This window comes from Gavia stellata, chromosome 22 (assembly GCF_030936135.1).
Source record: "Gavia stellata isolate bGavSte3 chromosome 22, bGavSte3.hap2, whole genome shotgun sequence".
NCBI classification, from domain to species: domain Eukaryota; kingdom Metazoa; phylum Chordata; class Aves; order Gaviiformes; family Gaviidae; genus Gavia; species Gavia stellata.
Genome location: NC_082615.1, coordinates 7645716 through 7665997, shown reverse-complemented (window position 1 = coordinate 7665997; position 20282 = coordinate 7645716). Strand labels below are relative to the sequence as shown.

At 46.6% G+C, this 20282-nt stretch overlaps 1 protein-coding gene across 1 annotated transcript; it reads left to right on the top strand.

Moving 5' to 3' along the window:
* The first annotated feature begins 5348 nt into the window (after window positions 1–5348).
* TOB1 (transducer of ERBB2, 1) lies at window positions 5349–10168 on the top strand. Its single transcript, XM_059828105.1, has 2 exons — window positions 5349–5476; window positions 8208–10168. Exon 2 carries the CDS (start codon window positions 8345–8347, stop codon window positions 9323–9325), a length of 981 nt encoding a protein of 326 aa, XP_059684088.1. The 5' UTR covers window positions 5349–5476; window positions 8208–8344; the 3' UTR covers window positions 9326–10168.
* Window positions 10169–20282: the final 10114 nt, after the last annotated feature.

Here is a 20282-nt window from a genome sequence, read left to right as displayed (position 1 = left end):
GCCTCATACCAGCTTCAGGACAAAAAAACTCTTCACTTATCATTGAAGGTGGCTGAAACTCTGGGAAGAGCAAAGCTTTGGTGCAAAGTCTTTATTAAAGTGTGTCAGGTTTCTCCTGTTTTTATTTTTCCTTCTCACCCAGCAGCTGCCTTCTGTGTCTTGCTCAGGACTCCAGCAATTTTTGCCAAGTAAGCTATAACATTAGTAGCGTGCCACTTCGGAGAGAATGATGTCCTTGTAAGCTCTAAGCTCCTGCAGATCAGCCCCCTTTACTGATATTGGCCCAGCAAAATAATTTTTTTTCCCTTTTTTTGCCTTTTTTTTAAAAAAGAGTCACCAATATCTAAGAAAGTACCAGCTTAGAAGGGTTTTTTTTCAGAGTGTACTAACTGCACAAAGCTGTAGATACCCAGATCTGGAAACTGCTTCTCAATCCTTGGCGTACAAGCTCCAGCTCTTGCTAGCCAAGTTTCTAAAATCTTGGCATCACCAGAGCCACTAACCTCATATACTATAATAGCAGAGGAACTTCTGTTGCTGGTGTTTGGCTTTGCCCGCCCGGCTGAGCTCTGTGGGGCCGGCCAGCCCCAGCGCATCTCATGAGAATCGGTACCCGGTCTTTCTGGCCTTCCGGGACGGGATGCAGGATGCTGGGCTGTCCTCACAATCACAGCCCCTCACTACTGTACCCTCTGTCCTCCATTCCCCCCCTTTTACCACAATACTTCCCTCCTTCCACTTCAAAGGCCATTATTTCCCCCAATCTGTGGCAGGATTAAGGGTACGCCCGTCAAGACTGATAGACATTTATCTAACCGCCAGGTCCTCGTCCCCCCAGCCCTTCCCTGCATGCTCTCACATCCCCAGGACACTAATCCCATTCCTCCGAATTCCTCAGCCCCCTGCGCTACAGAGGAACAAGTCCGGGCACAGCCTGGGTTGCTGTGGAGCCACGCAGCAGTTTGCAGCGAGTTGCTGACTGTGGCTGTTTGCCCGGGGGGTAAGAGTCTGCAAACAAGAGTTATCGCACACGCATCCTGCCATATGTGCGCTTAACTTGGCATAGAAAGCTGCACGCGGCAGCCCCTGCCAGCCAGCTGCTCTTGATGGGAGGGAACCGGTTGCCCCCTTCACGTAAGGAGAGACGGGCTTGGGGCTCTCCTAGAAGATGACCTGGCTGGGACAATGCCCCATGAACTTCCCTGTTTTGGCTGAATTCTGTTCTTGGTTATTCCTTGCTCCGTCAAAACAACATTACATGCAAGCTAATTTCGTGGTTCCCATGTAAAAAATCTTTGTGGTCAGAGAGCTCCTGAAGCTGGGCAACGTCCGATAGGTATATACACCCGTTATAATCTGTATTTATGGAAAAATCACTGCTTAAGCTGGTAAAGTGAAATGTAAGAGAATCTACACTACATTTCAAAATCATTGTTAAGATATATGCTGGAGAGCAGCCAGGCTTGGTTGCTCACACTGATAGATGATGGAGAAAAGGAACACGCGTTAAAAATCAGCAAATGGATAAAACTGGGCTAGAGAGGGATGAATACAATGGGAAAAGCTTTCCATTTTTTCAAAATCAAAGCCCAGGCTCCCACGCTAAAAGGAGAATTGTGTTCCTAAACAGGAAAATGTTAAAAAAGAGACTGTACTATATTTGGGAATGTACATTACAAAGCTTTATGTCCACCGTCAGGATAAATCTTCTATATTCTGTAAGGAACAGCAACATTCATCTAGCAGAGAAGACGAAAAGGACAAAGATGGGTGGTGGAAATTCTGAGCCTTGCTTTCTACTGCTCTCAAATTCTTGTCCATGTTGACAGAGATTAGTAAAAATTTTCTTAGATATTTTTAATTCCTTTAAACAATTTTTGAGATTAATAATCTCCATTTTGTTTTTTGATATTGTATTGATCAATAAATAATACTGATTTAGATTTTAAGAGAGCGCTATCAATTATTTTAGGAAACAAATTTACATTGCTTTAGTAGAAAAAAGGATGTCCCTTTGTAGAGACTATATAGTCCCTACAAGGTCTTGTAGAGATGGAGGTCTTCGACAATGCAGAGATCTTGGCTCTAGAGATTAGACTGCAGAGACCCAGACTGTAGAAATTGTAGTCTGGTTTCTGGTGGCGGCTGTCTTGCCGGTCAGCATCACAGGATATGGCTACGAACAGCGCATGAGATCAAAGCCCTTCTCGTTTAATATAGATTAAGAAAGTCTTCTTACTTCTAATCTCACTCCTGCCTCCCTGCCATGCTCTGAAATACTTCTGTTGATTTGCTCTGCTGGGGAGAAAAATTGTCAAGGTTTGTCAGGGAAGATGAGAATATTTTTTTTTTTCTATTCTTTTAAAATTAATCTTTCAGTTGAATAGAACTGGCAACATGAGTAAAATTTTGCTGCCGGAGTTGTTATTTTGTATTGATTGCATTTTAAAAGATTTTTCTAGCAGGGAGAGGTAGACATTTTGTTATTGTTGTGTATTAATCAAAAGGACTGAAAAATACTGCAGGCCCTATTCTGACCTCTTTGTGGATCAAAAAACCAGTTGAGGCTTTAATAATACAAGTGATCCTGGATTAGACTCTGTTTTTAAGTGCTAATAATTTAACACTACTACAGTTCCGCCACCTACCTCTGATGTGTTATATGCGGATGACATAATGATCACTGCAGTTTAAAAGTCAGAATTTTCTTTTCAGACAAACAAGGATAAATTGAAACTTTTATTGGACCACTAGAAGCGGGCTTGATTCTTGCTGACCTGGAGAGGTTATTCTTAGGGCGATCACCTGTCTTTAACATTTAACATTGGATTTGTTCAATAGCATGCAATTTTAGCATTGACTGCATTAGAAGCTTCCTTTACATAAGCCACAGAAAAGTACATCCCCATTTTCACAGCTTTAAAGGATGCCACAGCTGCCTTGATTATAAATGTATTAGCACTGTATATTTAATTCGTTTCCTAATGCTTCTCATGTAGTGTTAAAGCCGTTTAAAAGAAAGTCTCTGCTTTTACAACCTCTTTTTTTTTTTTTTTTTTTTTTTTTTTTAGCAATTCAGCAGCACAGCTATTCGGTTTGTAAAGCTCCTTATGAAATCTCACCTGAGAACACTGAGCCACGGAGTTGTGCAGTTTTTCCCACCTCAAAGGGAAATCTGCTGCTGCTCCCCCAGTTAGCGCAGAACTGAGCACAGTGACACCCTGAACTGCTCACTGACACAGCTGATGCTAGCTGTCCATTTGTTCAGTGTTTGTGGCACCAGGGAGACAGTCTAAGTTCTAATTTAAAAAAAAAGCCCTGCCATTTGTCTTCTCACCTTAGCTGTTTCAGTCGTTATTTCACATTGTCTCTTAGGTTTCATGGTAAAAGTAATGGCAACTTGTTCAAAACAAAAAAAATCCAAGACTCTCATTTGGATTCGGGGCTGTACTACAGCAATTCTCTGTAGTCTCCCAGTTGCCAATGCTTGTAATTTTACCATCTTCATACTTCACTTTTCACTTTGGGGTGCACAGTGATAACGTATGACCCAATTTTCACTGAAGGCTCATGCAACCCTTTATGGTTAAAAACAAATGAAAAATAGGGGAAAAAAATCCTAACTCTTTTGAGTCTGAATTGTCAAGTTGTTTGCAACATTGCACTCCTAGTAGAATCAACATTGACACATCTGAATAAAAACGATGTGTTTTACAAGGAATTAGGCCTTCTAGCAGAAATTTCCAGCAATGGAAAATCCCAAATGCTACCCTCGCTATCCTCCTTTCCTGAGGATTTCAGTCTTCAGGCTCCTGCCTCACAGAGTCTCGCGCATATTCCAAGCTCCAAAGGGTTAAAGCCCTGGCATTTCTTCTGACTGGCATTTCCAAGTATCTCCTGGGGCCCGTGCTGCGTTTATGCCAAAATGCTTTATTATTATACAAACATACAGCAAGAGGAGGAGAAAAAAAAACCACCACCGCCGCCGTTTGTCCTCCAAAACCCGCTCCTGCTCCGTACCAACCCCAACCCGGTAATACCCGCGAGTGGTATTTAAAGAGCGAAACCAGTGATGTTTTGATGAACTGAGGGCCCGGCTCTCCCGCCACCGGGCCTGGTTCTCATCCCACACGCCTCCCGCTGCGGGAGGAGGAGGCGGCGGCGGCCCAGGCGCTCGCCCGCCGGCTCGCAGGCTCCGCCGCTGCCTCCAGATTTAGCCGTGCCCGCGTTAAAAGAAGGCCGGGCCGCACGGCTGGTGCCGGCAGGCCCAAATCAGGCTCGGTGGCACCGGCGCTGGGCGAGGGCCCTGGCGCCCGGCGTGCCCCCCCCCGCCTCGGCCAGGCCGGCGGCTGCCCGACCTCCCTCACACCGCCCCGGGCGGTCCCGCGGGCGCTGAGGCGGCGGCTGCGCCCTCCCCTCCGCCCCGATTCCCCCCCGGTAACTTTTTTTCCCCCCAAAACTGGGGTTTGACGTCTTCCTCCTCGATACCGAGTGACCAATCAGGCGGCTACCCGGGCGGGCAGGCAGCCAATCGGTCAGCGTTGCTACCTGTGGGGAGTATTTTTAGCCGCGGCAAAGGGGGGAGGGGTGGAGCTGTGAGGGGCCCGCCGGGGTGCGGCGCCGCGCGCCCTTCTGTGAGGGCGGGCGCGGCTGCCGCCGCCGCGGGGCCTCGCTGGCCCCTCGTGAGGGGAGGTCGCCGCCGTCAGCCCCGCCGGTGGCGGGGGGACGCAGCCCCCTGAGCGTGGGGGGGCTGCGGGGTGCCCTGGCTTCCCCCCCCACCCCGCGCCGTCCAGGCGGGCTGCCGGTCCCCGCGGAGCCGCGGTCGCCGCTGCCGAGGTCCCCGCGGGCCGTCGCCGCCCGCCCCCCGTGCCGCGCCGCAGCGGCGGTCATGGGAGATGTAGTTCAGCGCGGGCCCCCTCCCCCTCGCTCCCTGCGGAGATGAGGGGCGCGAGGGCAGGGTTTGACGTAGGCAGTGACGCAACGGTGTTGTGAGGTGAAGAGCGAGCTGACGTAGAGCGCAGCCCCTCCACGCCGGGGTGGGGGAAGGGGAGGCAGCAGAGGGCCCTGAGCGGGGGGGCGGGGCCTGACGGGTGGTGGGCGGGGCCAGGCCGGACACTAGCCAGTGGAGGGCGGGGTTGGCTGGCGTGGCCGGGCGGGGCGCGGCGGGGGGGCGGGGGAAGGGAGGCGATATATAGGGGCGCGCCGGGCGGTGAGGCAGTAGCAGAGGAGCCCAGCTGCGGCGGCCGAGCGCGCCCGTCGTGGGGGTGTGAGCAGCGCAGCCCTCCCCCCCTTTCCCTCCCCCCCCTTTTTTTTTCCAACCCTCCCCCCTCCCTTTTTTTTTTTCTCTTTCCTTTCCCCTCCCATCCTCGCCGAGGGAGCCGGCTCTCGGAGATGGGGGTCGGGTGCTGAGCCCCCCCCCCCCCCGCCTCACACCCCCGCCGGGATTGTTTGCACTACCCCCCGCACACCCACCCGGGTGAGTACCGCTCGCTGAGGGCGGGGGGACGGCCCGGGCCGGCGCGGGGGTGTGCGCTGGCGGGGGGCGCAGGCGGAAGGCAGGCGCTGAGGCGGGGGGCTGTGGCGGCCACCGCCCGGCCCCGGCCGTGAGGCGAGCGAGGGGCTGGGGCAGCCACCGCCCGGCCCCTGGGGCGGGGGGCTGAGGCGGGCGCGGCCCCGGCCGCCGTGACGGGGGACTCGAGGCAGCCACCGCCCGGCCGCTGAGGCAGCAATCGCCCGGCCCTGGCGACCGAGGCGGCCGCGGCCCCTGAGGTGGGGGGGGGGGGGTGGGCCGAGGCGGGCCCGGCCCGGCCGTGAGGCGGGCGGCCCCGGGGGGCCGAGGCGGTCACGACCCCGCGGTGACGGGGACTGAGGCGGGCAGGGCCGCGCGGGGAGGAGCAGGGCCGGGGGGCCGTGGGGGGCGCAGCGGCACAGGAGCCGACGGGAAGGAGGGCGTGGGGGCCGCCGGCAGCCCCTCGGAGAGCGGGCTGGGGGGGAGGGCAGGGCCCGGGGCGCCGGGCTGCGAGAGGGTCCCTCCCAAGGCGATCCCTGGACGCGCTCCGGCTGGGAGGAGTGAGCGTTGCCGGCTGACTAATAGCTGCTGCTTGCGCTGGGCCTCTCCGGGCAGCGCTGGCAGCCGTCCTCTCGGACCCTGCCCCAGCGGGGGGGCGGGGAGGGGTGTCGCCGGGCCCGGGGTGCTGGCCTGTGTGCTGAGGAGAGGGGCCTTGCAGTCGTGTGTGTCCCCCCCCGCCCCTTCCAGTCCTCTCCCTTCCTCTTCATTCTCTTTCTTACGGGCCCAGAAATGCTCTTCCTCCTCCTCCTGCTGCTGCCGGAGCTCCCCGGGCTGTGAGCAGAAACCTAATGAGAGCCGACCGCCTGGTTATGTAACTCCCCGCGCCGCTTACGGCTCCTGCCCTGAACCCCCAGCGCCGGGGCCCCGCCACGGGAGCAGTCGGTCGGCGTGGGTCCCTGGGAAATCTCGTCCTCTTTACGTTAAAAAAAAAAAAGAAAGAAAAAAAAAAAGTTGGAAATGTTCGGGCTGATTTGTTTGATCAGCTGCTTGTACCGTGGATCAGTTTTGGGGCTTAGATAAATTTATAGCGTCCGCCCGGTGCGCCTTGAAAGGATCATTTCTTTCCTAAAGGATGTGGAGGAAGGGAAACAAAACAGATGGATTAATAAATGGTTTTTAAATGTCCCTTTTAACCACCCAATCAGCTTTTCTGTACTGATTGTGTCCCTTTTGTAAATATCTTCTGTTTGCCCTTGATCTTTTCCTTATCCCCACCCAGTGCTGATCCAGCAAACGTTTAAAGGTCGCCTTATCGTACAAGCTTTCAAACTATTCCCATACCATGTTGGGGAGAACACAACTGGCTTGGAAATAGGGTTCCAGAATTTAAAAGGAGATTATTTGGAGCAAGAAATAAAAAAGCGTTGTATTCGTTTTGTTAAAGGATTTTGATATTGACTTTGATTTCTCTAAATCGTTAGTGACAGCTACACTAAATTTTGTTCCTAGTGATGCAGTGCAGAAAAGCACACTGTTAATTGAAATTCCCGTTGGGCATTTAACTTGAGCCAAGAAATATATATTTTGTTTCATTGGAACTTTCGGAACAAAGGTGTCTCCTGTGAATGAGTACCTTTATGCTAAGGTACTGCAGAATTTTCCTTGGCAGTACGTGTGCTAATACTTGATTCTTGACCCTTCTTTAACTTTAAATAGCTAATTTCTCTTCTGTCCTTTGTGAAGGAGTGGCAACCATATTTTATATTAAATGTAAAATGGAGTCATGGAGAAGGAGAAAAGCAATCATTTTTGAGGCTATCAAAAGCCCTGTTAGCTCCGGTAACTTTTTGAAATCTGAACTATAGACAGCACGATATATGAATTTAGAATATATTAATGTATTACATCTGATAATATAGAATAATCTGTAGAAAAGGAAAAATCTGTGAATTAGTTTATTGTAATAATTTCACGGTTATAGCCACCCTTATGACGGAAGATACATGCATCTATTTTGTATGCATTGACTGCATTATCGTTTTAGCTATTCCGAGGGAGAATTGTTTTATATGTACAGCGGACATTTTCTCTTCAGTTAGCGTAATTTCGCCAGCGCACAGTTTATGCAGATGGTTTGCTTGGACTTGAAATAAATGTTGCATAATTTTAGCTATTTGTGTGAAATCTTCTAAAGCAGCTCTTAACGTTTTTGTAATTCTGTAGTTCACAGTGCAACCGATATGTTTGCAAACTGTAAAATGATAAATGACCCTTGGACTAAGACCTTTCAAGCTAAACTAATAGTCTGGTGCTAAATTTTGCAGCTGAGTACTATAAATCATCCAAATATGGGTGGGTAATTGAACCCTTGACAGGCCTGGCAGTTCTGTGATGTCTTAAAAATTATCCTTGCTGCTTTGTGAATAACTAAACGGCAAGCTCATGTGATTTTGAAATGCCCCATGCTGTATATGTAAACACACGCTTAGTGCATCTTCTGCGGTATTGTCTGTAAGTCACACTGAGTGTGGTTGACATCCTCACCTTCTGCAGGCATGAATGTAAATAGTTTGATGCACATTTTTTGACTTAAAAAGTAACCTATTCCGTGCAGAAAGTGAAGCTTAAAGAATAGGCCTTGGAGCTTGATCTTACGCTTTCCTTATTTGGATGTGTTTGCTTTTGTTTTTTCTTAAAGGAACAAGAGCACTCAAGGTGAAGGATAATAATCAACTAGAATCAGCACTTTGAATGAAATTTTGTTTCCCTGTGGCATCTTGAACACTTTCGTCTTCGGGTTTTGAAACAGACTTATAACTCTGTGGCATAGCAGCTATGCAGCTTGAAATCCAAGTAGCACTCAATTTTATTATTTCATATTTGTACAATAAGCTTCCCAGACGACGTGTCAACATTTTTGGTGAAGAGCTTGAAAGACTTCTTAAGAAGAAGTATGAAGGGCACTGGTATCCAGAAAAGCCATACAAAGGATCAGGGTTTAGATGTATACATATAGGGGAGAAAGTGGACCCGGTCATTGAACAAGCATCCAAAGAGAGTGGTTTGGACATTGACGATGTTCGTGGCAACTTGCCTCAGGATCTTAGTGTTTGGATTGACCCGTTTGAGGTTTCATACCAAATCGGTGAAAAGGGACCAGTGAAAGTGCTTTATGTGGATGATAATGAAAATGGATGTGAGTTGGATAAGGAAATCAAGAACAGCTTTAACCCAGAGGCCCAGGTGTTCATGCCAATTAGTGACCCAGCATCTTCAGTGTCTAGTTCTCCTTCTCCTCCCTTTGGTCACTCTGCTGCTGTGAGCCCAACTTTCATGCCCCGCTCCACTCAGCCTTTAACCTTCACCACTGCCACATTTGCTGCCACCAAGTTTGGCTCGACCAAAATGAAGAATAGCGGCCGTAGCAACAAGGTCGCCCGCACCTCTCCCACCAACCTTGGCTTGAATGTCAATGACCTGTTGAAGCAGAAAGCCCTTTCCTCCTCCATGCACTCTCTCTACGGGCTGGGCTTAGGCAGTCAGCAGCAGCAGCAACAGCAACAGCAGAAGACTTCTGCCCTTTCTCCTAACGCAAAGGAGTTCATTTTCCCCAACATGCAGGGTCAAGGTAGTACCAGTAGCATCTTTCCTGGTGACAGCCCCCTTAACCTCAGTCCTCTCCAGTACAGTAATGCCTTTGATATGTTTGCAGCCTATGGAGGTCTAAATGAGAAGTCTTTTGTGGATGGCTTGAATTTTAGTTTAAACAACATGCAGTATTCTAACCAGCAATTCCAGCCGGTTATGGCTAACTAAAAATAAAGCGAAAGTGAAATACAAGTAAATACTATTGTACAAGTTAAAATGCACGTACCCAAGGGTGTATCTTTTTTTCCACCTCTTGAGATTTTTTTTAAGGCTTGTAGTATGAATACATTCAAGCTTGGTTAGATAAATACAACATGCATCATTTTTTCATTTGCCAACCAAGCACAAAATTATTTTATACTGACTGTACATTACAAAAATATACTCTCAAAATATGGCCTCTTACAGTATTTAAGATATAGCAAGGACGTGGCTAATTTTTTTCATGTGTGTGTATATATATGTACACAAACATATATGTATATATATATTAAAAAAATTGGCACTAATAGGTGGGTTTATTGGTCTTTTTCTAATTGTATAATTTAATTTAGTACAAAGTTTGTAAAATATCAGAGTATATATATTGTTTCTACAACATGGTATTGCATTTATATCTTTTTACTACAGTGATCTGTGACAGCTGCAGCAGCTTCATGTTGTATTTTTTTTACTGAAATTGTAAGATATCCATCTTAAAGACATCAATTCTAAAAAAAATAAAAAGTTGTGTACAGAATATTCCTTAGTGGTGGAATTAAAATGTACGAAATATTTGCTTTTTTCAAAAGAAACACAAATTGTATTTTCTGTTAAAAGTTTAAAGATTTTTGCTATATATTATGGAAGAAAATGTAATCGTAAATATTAATTTTGTACCTACATTGTGCAATACTTGAAAAAAGGTATAAAAGTATTTTGAGTCAGTGTCTTACATGTTAAGAGGGACTGAAATAGTTTATATTAAGTTTGTATTAAAATTCTTTAAAATTAATTGACTGTTGTGGTCTGTGTTTTTACTGTTCTGCTGCAGATCAGAGCGCTGCGTTTATTGTGTTGTCAGTGCTAATGATGCAAAAAAGTCTGACTCAGTGCATCACAAAGGAGCGATGGAAAGGGTTGCTGTATTGATGCACCACAATAATGGGTTGCTTTACCTAAAATACTACTGACAAAGCACATAGCTTGGTTAAGTACTTGCCTACAATTATTTGAGCAAACTTTCCCTTGTTTTCCATAGCTGCAGCTCGCTGAAGCCAGAAGGTAATTTTATTTTTTCTGCCTTGAGAGTTAAGACCATAAGCTGTGTGAATGGGGAGTTACTGTGCGATGTGATGTATCTAGAAGGGACTCGGGTGATTGAATGACATTCACTTTCCATGTCACCAGAATGGATTTGAACTGTTCTCTCGAGGGTCCTAGGCCAATGCAGCAGCGTTCTGTTTCTGCATTAGGGATTAATAGCTCAGAAAGTAGGCTGAATAAAAGTGCTTATTTACAGTTTACTAAACTCGTTGTAAACGTCCATTTTATAGGCTCTATTAAAAAGAGAAATGTAATGCAACTACGGTGTGACGTTCTAAGGTTTTTATTTTAGTGGATTTTACCAGTTTTAACTTAATGGATTCTCCAAATGTGAGTGGGAGGAGAAAGAATTCAGAGGCTGACAAAACAACTCAGCTTTTCCAGGGCTGTTTTGAGGTTACAACCCTTACTCTTTTCCGTCTGTTTGGCAAATAGTGTTCCTTACCAATGGACATTGTCAAGGGAAAGAGAAACTTACTTCTTTAATCTGTAAATCTTACAAACATCAATTTATTTTCTGTGGCAGTTCCAGTTGCACAGAGAGAAGATGCACGCTAAGTGGATGGTCCTTTGGCTCATGACGATGAATTGTAAGCTACAGGAGTAGTATGGGATTAAAATTACCTGAACTTTAATATTCTGAAACCGGAATTTAAGACTGAAGATCGGTCTTTGCCAGCTTGATGCACTTCATTTTACAAAAGGTGTAAATTCCACGCACGCATCCACCCCCAGTTTGGTGTGAGCAGAGTTTTGGTGGAAATGGAGCCTAGTGCTGTAAGGAAGGAAGAGGGTGTTCTTCAACACCAGTGTGAGATCTTGGCTTTGGACAGAGTCAGGCTGTGGAGAAATGGACCAGGTGAGATGTGAGGCTGACAATGGCATCAGTTTCTAATGCCATGACAACACATTCAAAAGCAATAATGGAACAAATGGTTTAGGCGTTCATCTGTCTGTATTTAACTGGCTCCTTTTTATTGAGTTGGCCGTCTGGTTTATCTTTCCACTAACGGCACATCAGTGGACAGAACCGTACTTAGAAGTTCATCATTTGGTATCTAATTTTAAGTGGATGATTTTGCTTTAAAAAGGCATTAGAAAAAAATTAGGAATATTGGATCAATTGCTGAAAAATGGAGCATGTGAGCTCTGTGTGTTATTTCTACTTGTATGCCTAGACTTTTAAGACTTACGGCAATTCTAGTATTTACAATACAATAATAATACCTAAACTGCCTAGAAGGTTGAGCATCTTTAACAGTGGAGTCTATTCTACATGTTCTGTAATATTTCTATTCCTGTGGTTTAAACTGAGATCGTTTGTCTTAAAGGTCATCGAGCTTATCCTCTTCCCATGCCGATTTGTTCACTTCCACTGTAACCAGCTCCACGTATGAAGGGCAGTGGTTTGCAGCAAGGAAGAATCTCTGGAAACAAGGTTGTTTTTTGCAGCACCTTTTAATATAAAGATTTTAGTGAGCAGGGCTTTGTCCTCCATGGGTTGCTTATGGTGTTTTGCAAGGAGATGGTCTGTAGAGAGAGCTTCCAGTGCTCTCAAAGAATGCAAATGTGAAGATGGATGTTTTCTCTTACTCCTTACAGAAATTAAAGATGTGTGCTTTCTGCTCAGTCTACTTCGCACATTTATTTATCTTTTGCTAAAGTTTGGTGCTGAATTTGTTAGATCAAACATTTACATTGCAACATTCTGTTCTAAAGGAGTGCCAAGTCAATCTCTGGTTTAATTTGCACACACCCAGTGTTCTGCTCTTGAGCCCTGCTCTCAGGTAAGTGCATTTGCTTTGAGAGAAAGGGCCTAAAAAGGAGTGAAGGGGGAAAAGGAAGCGTTTGCTCAGTTGTGCAAGTTCTTTTGTATTTTCTCTTGTGAACATGCAATTTACTTCCTTAAAATTGCCAGTGTAAGTTAAACCTCGGAAGATGTCTTTAATTTAGAGTGAAGAAAAGGGTAAAACCCTAAGTATGCGTCCCCCTCGATGCTGCTTAGTGCATTCTGTCTCTTCACCCGAAGTCCCCACCCCAGCACAAGTTCAAAGCACTTTTGTCTGTAAGGCTCACTCAATTCAGCACAAGTCAGTAACTTTTGAAAATGGTAATCTGAGCTGTGAGAAACTCATCTCAGGGGCATCGTGGTGTGGCGGGGTAGAGGGGATTCAATGGACAGCTACGGTCTGTGCTGCATTTGTTTTGTGAGTGGGTGACAGACTTACTCTCCATCAGAAGTTGGGTGGCGGTCACCAAAACTAAACGGATCTGATTATTTCTGCAAAGGAGAGCCAGCTCGCAGGTGGAGTTACAATACGCACCGCTTCATTACTGCGTTATGTTCTCAAAGGTCCCTGCTGCGGATGGGAATGTGGAGGGCACGGGCTGGCCTGGCCCTGGAGTCTCGGTGAGTACAAGTTTTCTTAGTTCCCTTAACTTCAACTAAGCTATCGTAGTTTATACAAATTGAGGACAGTGTAAGCCACAGAAAGGTCCAGCCCTCCTTCACCATGCAAAATTAGAAAGCTATTAAACATTGCTTGTACGATCTCTTGCTACCAACAACCGTGGCAGATGATTACCCGGCTACAGCACGGCCGCGTGCCCAGCCGTCTGCGCCCTGTGCTCCCACCGTGTTGCAACGTGCAAAAGCCTGTTGGTAGCAAACAGCCCAGTTGCATTTCTGAAATGTCAAGTAACCAAACAACTAGTTGTTAAATCAGCTCTTTGGACCGGCATGGGATCAAACCAGAGTTCATTTACTGATCTGACGCCCCAGACTGTTCTATTAACGTTTCAGGAATAAATACCTCGGAGTTTGTGTTGGTAGTTTTGGAGCAGATGAAGCAAACCGGTGGTTCAGCACTCTTTTTTATATCATCAGCAAGTTGATTTAAATTGGGTGTACAGAGTTGGCTGCATTCCTTTCACGAGCTGCATAAAAAGTTCGCTAAATTGAAGTGCCAGAGCTGTAAAATCCTGCTGAAGGGGTTGTTTCCAAAGATCAGCGAGAGGAACGGTTAAACTGTTACCGTGGCAGTGCGCGTATGACTTTTGTCCTCTTGGCTTTGTTTAGTGGCAGTAGTAAGGAATTTTGCCTTACAGAAGGGAAAAACCATTAAGACTCGGGAACATAAACCACGTTCCCTTTGGCACTACGAGTTCTCTACCTCATAGACAAAATATGATCAGTGTGCAGAACAAATAGCAGGTGTAAAATATTTTTAGAAAAACCTTGGCGTACAATGCAGACATCCCTCAAGCCCCATCCTTTATTCTGTCAACTTCTGTTTGTTAAAAACAATCTGTAGTATTGATGGCTGCAGTTTTGGTGGAACTTGCTGCAGTTTTCATTTGGTAATTTAGCACTCCAGAGGCCTGAAATCAGAGATCCTCTCCTCCTCCGAGAGCTGAGACACCATTACATTTAAACAGTCTGTCAGCTCCGTGCCCTCGTGGAGCTCGTTGTGCTGCACTCCCTTTTCCCCTTAGCTTCAAGATTACCCACAGCATAAAACAAAAGAGGACTCTGGGAATGTAGTGCCTTAATTATTGTTTAGTGCCCCTGTGAGCTTCTTGGAGAAGGTTATATCAACAGGACTGGATAATGCAATTAAAAACAGACCTGGAAACCCGCCTTTCTTCCTTGGCAGAAGATACTCGTTCCCTGCTACACCCATAACCCCGTCCTTTGTCTCTGCTGCCTCTCTCCCAGCATCCTCAGAAGGACCAGCTTGTGCGTTGCTCCCTTTGTTCGCTGCCTCTCGCTACTTGCTGTGCTGCACCAGGCTTTCACGCCGCTCTTCTCTTCACCCAGACACCACTTCTCTCTGACCTCATCTCTTAAGCTGCTCGATGCCAGGAGCTGCTGTGCCGTGGGGGACCTCTAGTCACCGAAAGGTACCCTCTCCCTCCCCCCCTTGTAGGCTAAGGCTTACTTGACTTCACTTCATCTCTAAAGACGTGGTGTAAAGAACTACTGAATCTCAGAATACAGTTTAAGGTTATGGTAGATGCTCACAGTCTCACAAAACGGAGTGAATTTGCTGCTTGGGCAGCCTCATCCAGTAATGCAACAGTCTGGGAGTTTTTAGTCATGTTGATGGAAATGGGAGGTGGCAGGTTAGTGAAGAACGTGGTATAATAGGTGACAACTCAGGCACCCCACGTTCCAGATCCGACTCTGGGCAACTCACTGCCCTTTTCTGTGTCGGTTTCCTCCTCTGTCTCCATGGAAATTCACTGTTAGCAAGTGTCAGACGTTAGCTGGCTATTGCTGTCTTTTTGCTGTCAATAAGGAACTTCATCCAATTCTGTATGCCGCAGGAACATCTTCGAGGTTGACCTACCGTTCCCTCCTTTTATTGCCTTTAGTCTCTGTGGCCTTTGAGTCTCCTCCGTTGTATAGTTCACTCAACGTGGATTAGACGACCTTTACATTTTGAAATAAGGCATGCATATAAAAGTGAAGCACTTGATTCTCGTTGTCCATGGTATATAGAGTCTGATTCATCCACCATCGGAGCAGAAGGCCTCTGGAGCAGTGAGATCTCACATACTGACTATTGTGATTCTGTAAAAGAATTTCTGTGGGTGTTTCTATAGATTTGGAAGTATCTTCCTCCAGTACAAATCATGTGAAAATTTTACACCAGCCTACTCACTGAAGTTGCTGCTGGTCAAAATTAGACTCGCATACAGATTTTACAAACTAAAACAAATTCCCCTTTGATTTTCATTAGACCATAAGGTTAAGCATCCCATGTGCCGGCACAGAGACAGGGCTGCTGGATTCTGCCACCGGCTGGGCTATGAACTGTTTGCCCAGTCTTCAACAGATCACTTCAGCCTTGTCAAGAGTAGTTTTGGTGTTTTCAAGCCCATACTTGAGCCTTTAACTCCCTGCTGAGTCTCAGATGTTGTAATAACTGCAACATATTTTTGAAGCCAACGGGTTCCCGGTCTGTCTGTGTCTCTCAGGGTTAGTCAGGTTAGGCAGCACCTCCATTTGGCAATTTAGTGGGAAGAGTGTAAAATTCCTGACTACTGTTGAAAATGTTACCACCTGGGGCAATTACCTACTCTGTAGATATTTGTGAATCTCATATTTATTAACTGCTTTGAGCCATAGGTCATATTCTACTTGAGAACAAATGATACTTCTTTTTTAAGTAACGCGTAATGATGTTCTCCATTTGCGCCTTCTAGACTGTTAGTGCTGTCCTTAAAGACTCACTTCAGTATTGCCAAACCAAATCGCTCGAGAAATTGTGATTCGAGTCTCCAAGAATATTTTAGAAATTATGAGGTAATAGTAAATAATAATCAACCTCGCACCATGTTAATTTATCTTCTGGGTATAGACTTAAATAGATTTCAGAATGTTCTAGCTTTTCTCTACAAGTCCACTAAGGACTTAATTTTTAGGTGGAAGTTTAGATCTTTAAGAAATCAAAGGTACCCTGGGACTGGCACTTCACAAGAAACAGAAGATCTAAGGGATAGTGATGAACTCGTAAGTGTTGGCCATTGTCCACCGCTGCTTAATGGAATCAGATGTCTAAGTGACCCAGAAGGACTGAGAGCTGCCACCACCCTCCTGCCTGTGCACTTTGCATCACAGATTTGACAGTCTGGTGGCAACAACTGCAGGCAACCAACGCAAATTAACTTGTACAAACTGATAAAGGATGGAAACACTCGGTGAGAGATCACCCACTGCATCTCTGACCTCTCACTCCTGACGTTGAAGGAAAGTCTCCAAAATTGCTTCAAACGACAATCCGAGTACTGAAATTCCTGACTCTAGGATATAAAAATCTCGCAGATATTGATTGCATATTACATTATAATTTTTGCTACCACCAGCCATCCCTAGGCAATAATTATTCCTGTCTCTCTCGCCCTCTCTTTGTGCCATAAATGACATTATCAGCTGTCCTCTGACTAGTATCCTCCCTTTGATCAACAGGAACCAATCATCCTTTCTCTCAAATTGCCTAATTCATTAATATAATGAAGTTTAACTCAGAACAATTATTCCCAACCTGTATTTAGCTCTAAGGTTATTGCTTCTATTTCAGACCTAAGGAAGCCTTACGCGCCTGAAAGCACGTCTAGTTTTTCTAAGCACACCAGCTGACCTAATAAACGGTGTCCCCTCTCCCTGCCCTTGCCTCGCCTGCATCTTGCGCTGTCCTTGCTACAGCACATCTACTGCACCGCTGTGCTTGTTCCCTCTCCGCGGAGTCTACAAATGAAGGCATAGCCTTGATGAGCTACTACGGGAGGTACTCTACTAGCCCAATTAATAGGAGGGAAGCGTAGGCATCACGTGGTGGAGCTGCTCGGTCTACAAGCCATCCGTCCCACCTTGTCTGAGATTGCCGTGCTGTCCCCGAGCGTGCCATGTGGCAGTGGCTGGTGGGAGGTAAGTGAAGCTGCTGGTGACACCGCTGAGCAAGGCTGACTTGATGATCCCCTCAGTAGATGGCATGCATTTGGGGATGATGAATTTTTGGAGGTCAGTAAAGTTGTCTTTCATTTTTTCTTGGTGTCTCTGTGCTTTTAAGAATTCAGTATTTGGAGCAGCTTACCTGCCCAAAGTCAGATACCAGGAGATGGGTTAAATTTAGGGTCTGGATCTCATCTTTACCAATCATCCTTTTTTCAGTGTTCTGCTATACAAACTCTCTCTTACCTTGTTTATTCTTTTAAATTCCTGGGTTTTCCCCTCCTGATTTTTCTCTCTGTTTTCCTTCGAAGTCTTCCTTTAGACTTGCTTTTCTTAGTTTCTTTCCCAAACCAAGCCATTCTCCCCATTCTGCTTGTCTGAGGTCTGTGCCTCACCATGTATAATTTGCAGCGTATTATCTGATGGAGACTGTAATCTCTTCAGGGCAGGGCTGTTTCCCTCTCTGGACTCACAGTTGCCTGTTTTACTCTACGGGGTTGAATAAGAAGGACAGAAATAGAAGAGTACACAGACACTCCCAAATAAACTGTGTATTTTGTGATCTAGGTTCAAGAAACAAATGCAGGAACAATTGTTATTAGTAACATGGTTTATGCTGTACCACTGGAGGCTTGAGAAGAAGTAGATGCTTTAGGCAAAGAAGCTTCCTTTACAAAACATTTGTGGAACAAAAATACACGTACGTACGGTAGAGAACGATGTTCCTCTGCTGATCTATAGTTAATTGTCAATGGCAACACGGGACTCTTAAATCTTGTAAACAATCCTGCTGGAGTAATATCATATACTTTATCCTTTCCCTTCTCTGCAGCATCCCAAAGCCTTTCCCAGGCTGATTTCTCTGGCCTCTGCTGCTGCTCTTGAATCACTCCTGCTCACTCGGCTCCACCACTGTGCCCACGGAGGCTCAGAAAAGGAGGATGGGCGGGAGGAGGATGACCCTGTTCACCTACAACAGAGGTAACTGTGGGGAGGGAAACCTGAACTGTGCAGGACAGACTTTTGCCTTTAACAATCGCTGAAACTTTACCTCCCTACATATGTGCTGTGGGTAATACGTGGCTAATAATGCATTTTGAAATACATTTTCGTCTGAGATCTCAGTGAGTTTGGCTTTTTGATGCCTGTACAAATGGTCTCCACATACTTAAATGTCTGCCTGATGAAATTAGAAAACGAGCATTATGTAAGCAGAGACGGGGATCATCTGTGAGACTGACTTTGAGATGACTCTCTCCAAAAGTCGGAATGTTTACAGCTAGGATTTTGACTTTGCCTATTTTCCGGAGAGACCTGAGGCCGTCCCGCCTGACCCTGCGGCCGGGGGCATTGCTGCAGGGTGGCGACTGGCCGTTCCCTCTCCCGGCATTTGCATTCGCTCAAACAAAAGGCTCATTCTGGCTGGGAGTGCCGTGGCCAGGTCTCGCGTCGTCCGGTTCCCGGTTGCTTTTTGGAAAGAGCTAGCTGTGCTCGAGTGCCCGGCTTTGAGTCACTTCTGTGGGGCACTGTTATCTTGGGTATTTTGGTCTTTTGTCATATATAAAAAGATATCTATATTATTTGCAAGCAGTTAGTCATCTGGTAGCCAGAATGGGGTTGTTTTCCTTACGGCTGTTTAGAATCACATAACTCTTACAGGCAGAGGGGAAAATGTCCGTAGATGTTGGGATTAGTCATATAACCGCTGCAGTTATCTTCATCCAGAGCCTTTTCTTTCACTCCCCATTAGAGCTCCTGAACTTGAGGGCTGTATCCGATCTCCAGCCTTTCCCATAATGACATTTCTCTAGGCAGGCTGAAAGACAAAGGGGAGCCCAGGCTGTGTAACCTCTAGCCAGTTACTTCTTTCTTTCCTTGGTTGTTTTTTTCCATAATGACTTGATAAATCATGCTGTGGAGAGCTGGAAATGAAAGGATATGACTTGCTCACCATGCTCACCTGCTCCTGGCTTCCAGCAGTGGTTCCGATTTCTCTGGGCCTCCGTCCCCATCAGCATGAGGTATAACCCCGTTTCTGTGCCTTGCAGAGGTGCTGTGAGGTTTCCTTCTTGCTTGAGAGCTCTGGGTGACCCTGGGGTACAGTATCACCGCTGTTGTAAAGCACCTCCCAGTCATCAACAGACCTTTATCCTTAGAAAAGCCCCGTGTGGTATCGCTGGCCCCATCCTCGAGGTGGGGACAGGTCAGAGGAGAGATGGAGGAGCTGCGGACGAGGTGAGCCGTGGACTTTGGCACCACGAAGGTTGGCCTTACTCTCCTGTGAAATGCACCATCCTTCCCATAGCACGGGAAAAGAGGAACTATTACTTACTTTCCATCCATTCGATACCCTCTGCGTGATCGGGATGTGCTTAAACTGGGGACAGCTGCTTTAGGGGGGTGTTTTCAAGGGAGTTGATGTTGAGTGAGACTAAACGGCAGCGACTGTCGCTTAAAGTAGACAGAGGCACAAGTCAGTTTTGCTGGAGGTGAGCCAGGCTGTGTGGTGCCCACAGTGAAGGTGTTAATCGGTGTGCAACACTCAATGGCGTCCTAGCAGTACGGGGACAAGCCAGTGGAGACAAAAAGCAAGAAAATTGGTCACTATTTCTTGTAATTCTTTGAAGTCCCCTTAGAAGCAGTCCCCAAAAGACCACCAAAAGCCGATAGATTTATCCTGGTGGTCCCTCCGCCGTGCAGCCAGCCCAGGGTGAGGGGTCTACGCCGGGCGCTTTGCTGCTGTAAGAGTCGTTTGCATTTATAGAGGTCAGGTACTGGGAGGCCACTTGCAGAGTAAATGCCTTTGCTGTGCACGTTGTCCTTGTCAACTGGAAGAACCTGAAGGACTGGTGAAACGGGGACCCTGCAGCCAGCTCCTGCCAGGATTCACTTGGGGATTTTTCTTTCCTCGGTCCTTCCAGAAATGAAATAACATTTGCTGGGCGATGCCTTTCAACATGGCAATTGGCCCACGAGGCCGGGTTGAGGCAGGGCTGGGTCTAGGATGCACTAAAAATATATGTGACAAATGTAAACATTGATTTTTGCTGGAGTGGGAGTGTGGCTGCCGAGAAGCACCGGTGCAGCGAGCGGGGCGGTCGGCGGCACTGGGTGCTGCGGGTGGCAGAGCGGCGGCGGGGGAACGCTTTCTTCCTCTGGGTTGTTTTTGTTCTAAAGCAATTATTTAAAATTGTAACAGCTTCACACATTAAAATTGCAGCTTCTCCCTCACCGTGTCGTGGTAACCATGCTTCAACAGGTAGGGAAAGAAACTGGAAGGGGGGAAATAAGGAACTGAAGAAGGAGGAAGGACCTATTGAAGGGGAAATGCCTCCACCGCCTCCCTCCTCTGCTGGGCTCTTC

Coding starts and splice junctions, on each gene's coding strand:
- TOB1 (XM_059828105.1), top strand. CDS start 8,345: ATGCAGCTTGAAATCCAAGTAGCACTCAATTTTATTATTTCATATTTG.